Below are 4,675 nucleotides of genomic sequence, written 5' to 3'. Positions count from 1 at the left end.
ATAAGGTTGTGACTTACTAGAAGCCGTCACTAGAAGCATAATGTGCAGTTTGATCCTCATCTCATATGTAGATGTGAACTTCTGATAATATGTAAATATATTTTGGTACAACCCAGTTCACATAGAATGAAAGCATTGGATGCCATTTCAGTATTTGGGCACAGTCCTGGGAGTCTTGAGTAAATACTGTTTTAGTATACTTTGCCACCAATATTTATCTCGAGGAACCTATGCTGAGCCAATGTGATTCTGCTTGGAAGTTCTACTAGTCTGAATATGCACATTTGGGGCCCTCAAGACAAGTTGGGTCTCTTTAACTAGTGAGGAATTGTGACAAGTATAAGTTATCTTAAACATGCCTGTGCTGATCAACAGAATACTCTTTCCCTTAAATTAAGAAGATACAAAAAATTTGATATGTTGCTGGGTTTTGCACTTCCCTCCAATTTGTCATAAACCAGCCTGAGCTAGCAATTCTTTATAAATAATACTTTGTTCATTATGGAACTGTATTTTCCACATAAATCATGTTTAATGATCTAGTAATCATCAACAGACAAATAAGCTAAGGAGGGAATTACTGAAAGTGATGAAACATTTCACTATCCCTTGTGTCTTAGCAGCCTTGAACCAGAAACTAATGGAAAGATGCCCATAAAACTCCCAAACATCCTGCGCTATTGTTAATATATACATCTGGGAAGAATCAGTATGTATAAGCATATGCTGTTCTTTAGACTATATAATCTAACATTTTTAAAGTAATTTATCTCATATTGGGAAGCAACCTTATTTACTTTATTTGATCGGCTTTCTAAGATAATCCCAGTTCTTCAAGAAGAAATAGTAGCATTCACTTACAGACTGGGCTACTTTAATCTGAACTTCCATAATGTAGGTGTTCAGATTTTTTCAGAACTGACACTATTAGTTATTTTGGTTAATTCAGAAAACTCTTGTCTTCTCTTGCATTTTGCATCTGTAAGTAGTGAAAATTTTACTGATTATTTTCCATCAAAAGACCTCTAACACTTTGATAGTAGAATGTTTGGTACCAAGTGTTGTATTTTGGTGTTTTCCAGCAGTAGCACTTCACATCATGAAACTTCAAGAGTACTGGTTTACAGGGGGATTCTAGTGAGAGATATTTAGGATTTGGTTTATGTAATTGTGTTGCTCTTTATTCTAAGTAACCAGAGTACTGTGAGATAGAAGATTTATGACTGTACCTTAGGAGTAATTCATTTCACTGGATTAAAGATGGGACCTAATATTTATATGACTTTGTACATCCTGGTTAAGGAAGACAGCCAACGTATGTTCACTGTTGTCTGTGAATTTTTTAAAAAGATAACACATGCATAATCAAATTTGCAACATTCTCCCTTTCTAGCCTTATTGTTAGATTGTATGATTGTTCTGTTTGAGAATCCAGGGGGCTGGAGATCCATGCACTGCTGTTTGAAGAGCAATTTCAGGAATGTTCATCTGAAATTCTGAATAAAAAGGCAGTACATGTAGGGGTCAGAGAGAATAGATCCTGAATATTAAACCTGTGGACACTGGGATGTTGTTTGCTTTTCTTTACAGCCTAAACTTGAGTGCTATTGAGTCCTTGAGCTCAAAGAGTTGTGTTTGATAGGATAGTTTGGGTGTTTCTGCACTGCGGGTTTAAATTTGTCTTTAGTGTGCCTTCTCAATTTGTCTTTAGTGTGCTTAAATTGCCTGGTGGTTTTGAAATGTTTTCCCAGAGAACAACCACTAGAAATTTGTCATTGTGATAATAAGATCAAACTAGACAGCACTTTAAATACATTATGTCACATAAATGGTTTCACTGAAATGAGGAAAATAGTGCTATGGGAGAATTCCAGGTAAGGATCATTGTGCTTAAAAACCCTGGAAAGTATGCTGCTAATAGCAATGGAAGCAGCTGCCTCACCTGAAACAAATTTCACAAGCTTTGCAGGGGGAATGAGTTAACCATCTGGTATTCATCTGGTGGGTCACAACCCAGTTGTAGGTTGCACAACACTGTCTAGTGAGATTTTATTTGATGTAAACATATCTGAATATGTTCTCTCTCTGTCACCAATAGCAAATGAAATGTTCAATACACATTCTTTTTTGGCCCTTAGGATTTATATTAACACTCCTGCCCCGCAAAACATGCATGCATCCCATAGTTGAAAGCCACTAGAACCATCATCCTGTTCAGGATTGGAGGGTACCATAACAAATGTAATCAAATATTCAATGTATGTGCTAGATTGGATATTGGAATTACCCCTACACACACACACACACACACACACACGCACAGAGAGAGAGAGAGAGAGAGAGAGAGAGAGAGAGAGAGAGAGAGAGAGAATGGGGTCCATAATCACATCTGTTGGTTTCTCCAAAGATGTTCTCTCAGCTAAAGTCTAAATGTGTTTACAAAACATCGATTTTCTTATTCCTGTCACTCTTCCTCCCCTTTCTGCTTTACTGATTTGTTATGCTCTTTATCAAGAGGTCTATCCTAGGGGCAGAGAAATGAAGGCAGATAACTGGACACTGGTGAGAGAATTCATCATCCTTGGCTTCCCAAATACACATGGAGTAGAGCTGCTCCTTTTCTCCCTCTTCTTTCTAATGTACTTGCTTATGTTAGTTGAGAATATTGTCATCATCCTGCTGATCCAATTGGACTATCGCCTTCATACTCCCATGTATTTCTTTATTGGTAACCTGTCTTCTTTGGATATTGGATTCACTACTGTCACTGTGCCCAAATTGCTGGTCAACATAGCTACTGAGAGCAGGACAATTTCAATCCCTGGCTGCTTCACTCAACTCTACATTTTCTACTTCCTTGGATCTGCTGAATGCTTCTTGCTGGCATCAATGGCCTATGACCGATACCTGGCCATTTGCAACCCACTCCATTACACCACTCTGATGAACAAAAGGATGTGTGGTTGGCTGGCCTTTGGCTCCTGGCTGGGTGGCTTTCTTGCACCAGTGTTGCCCTCAGCCTTCCTCTTCCGTTTGCCTTTCTGTGGATCCAATATCATCAACCACTTCTTCTGTGATGCTCCACCTATGTTGAAGCTCTCCTGCAAGAACATTTTTGTGGTTGAAATAATCAATTTCATTATTGGGTCACTTGTATTGGTAACCTCCTTCTCCTTCACCATTATCTCCTATGTCTTCATAATTGGAACCATACTGCGCATCCCTACCTGGGAGGGACGGAAAAAGGCATTTTCCACATGTGTTGTACACCTCACCATTGTCATCATATTCTTTGGCACCACCATCTTTATGTACATCCGCATTAAGACAATCCATGTTTTTGACTTCAACAAAGTGGTCTCTGTGTTCTACTCTGTTGTCACACCAGTCCTCAACCCCATCATCTACAGCCTGAGAAACAATGACATTAAGCAAGCAATGCAGAAGGTGCTGCTTCACAGGAAAGAACCAATGTCCAAGTGATCATGAGAAGACACCTTTGAATCCAAAGGAATATCACATTTGTTATATGTAGAAAAATATGCATGAGTTTCATTTACCATTTTAAGCAGCTGCCCAGAGGCTTCCAAAGTAGAACCATTCTAGCTGCAAAACAAAACAAAACAAAAACTGGGGAAATCATAAAGATTGATTGTGATATAAGCTTTAGTTTGCAATTCAATGTATGAGGTCAATGAGGCATACTTCTGAGTAGACGTGCATAGAATTGCAGTGTTAATGGTGAAGAACGTATTAATAGCACCCACAATGTGTTTATTCCAGAATAAAATTGGTATTTGTATTGTGTCATTTAAAGATGAATCCTCAGCAGTTAAAGATGAAGTTTGGTTCACATTTCAAGGCAAATTAATCCAATTTGTTCTTCACAGATGCTGTTATCTGCTGGTATTTGTATTATTCTGAAAGGTGTGGTCCAGTGGACAAAAGTGAGCACAGAATGCATATATTAGTAAGAATAACATACAAACATGCAATATAATAGGAAAAAGGGAATTGATAAATGTGTCTGGCAAAACTAGAGAGAACTGTGGACATATTAAGAGAAAAATCATATTGATTATTTAAAACTTGTGAAGAGTGTGGAAAACTTGATTTATTGATTTATGAAGTAAGTGACAGGAGGAGGTATTCAACATCCCAGAACATTCAGATAGATCTGTCTTTAAGCCAAGTTGCTCAATGACCTTTAATGATATTAAATGGTTCTTCTCTTTATACTGTGATCTTATTCTGTGTTTAAATATGCATATTTCATTTCAAAGTATTTTCCCCTTAACAGTAAATAGTTTTCACTTGTGTGATGCACGGTTAACAGCAGAGCCATGAACTGACAAGAAGGTTTTGTTTAGAAGCCAATTTGCTGACTTGGAAAACAACTCTTTTTGGTTCACACAATTTCAGTGGGCACCCAATTCAATTTGTGGCCAAATGTGAATCTCATTTTGGAAAATCTTTTGACTCCCCACTGTTCATTTTTAGGAAATGAACAAATGGCTCTTTTTTAAACAGAATCCGATGGCATTTGCAGGTACAAATGATCTTGAGGAAACTTTTCCTGATGTCCTGCCTGACTCTGAGTTGTTGCAACTTGAATTGATTATTCCGTGTCCTACACTCTGGCATCAGCAAGAAGAAATCTTGACCTTCCTCTTTG

At 37.8% G+C, this 4,675-nt stretch overlaps 1 protein-coding gene across 1 annotated transcript; it reads left to right on the top strand.

Annotated features, from left to right (window-relative positions):
* The first annotated feature begins 2,538 nt into the window (after nt 1-2,538).
* Nucleotides 2,539-3,483, top strand: LOC123023891 (olfactory receptor 6N1-like). Its single transcript, XM_044431025.1, has one exon. The coding sequence runs from the start codon at nt 2,539-2,541 to the stop codon at nt 3,481-3,483; it is 945 nt and encodes a 314-aa protein (XP_044286960.1).
* Nucleotides 3,484-4,675: the final 1,192 nt, after the last annotated feature.

This window comes from Varanus komodoensis, unplaced genomic scaffold (genome assembly GCF_004798865.1).
Source record: "Varanus komodoensis strain SLA01 unplaced genomic scaffold, ASM479886v1 scaffold2110, whole genome shotgun sequence".
Taxonomy (NCBI): domain Eukaryota; kingdom Metazoa; phylum Chordata; class Lepidosauria; order Squamata; family Varanidae; genus Varanus; species Varanus komodoensis.
The sequence above is the reverse complement of the archived record's forward strand: the minus strand, read 5'-3'. Positions and strand labels throughout refer to the sequence as shown.

Bases quoted from the DNA above. Each gene is read 5' to 3' on its own strand.
- LOC123023891 (XM_044431025.1), top strand. From the start codon at position 2,539: ATGAAGGCAGATAACTGGACACTGGTGAGAGAATTCATCATCCTTGGC.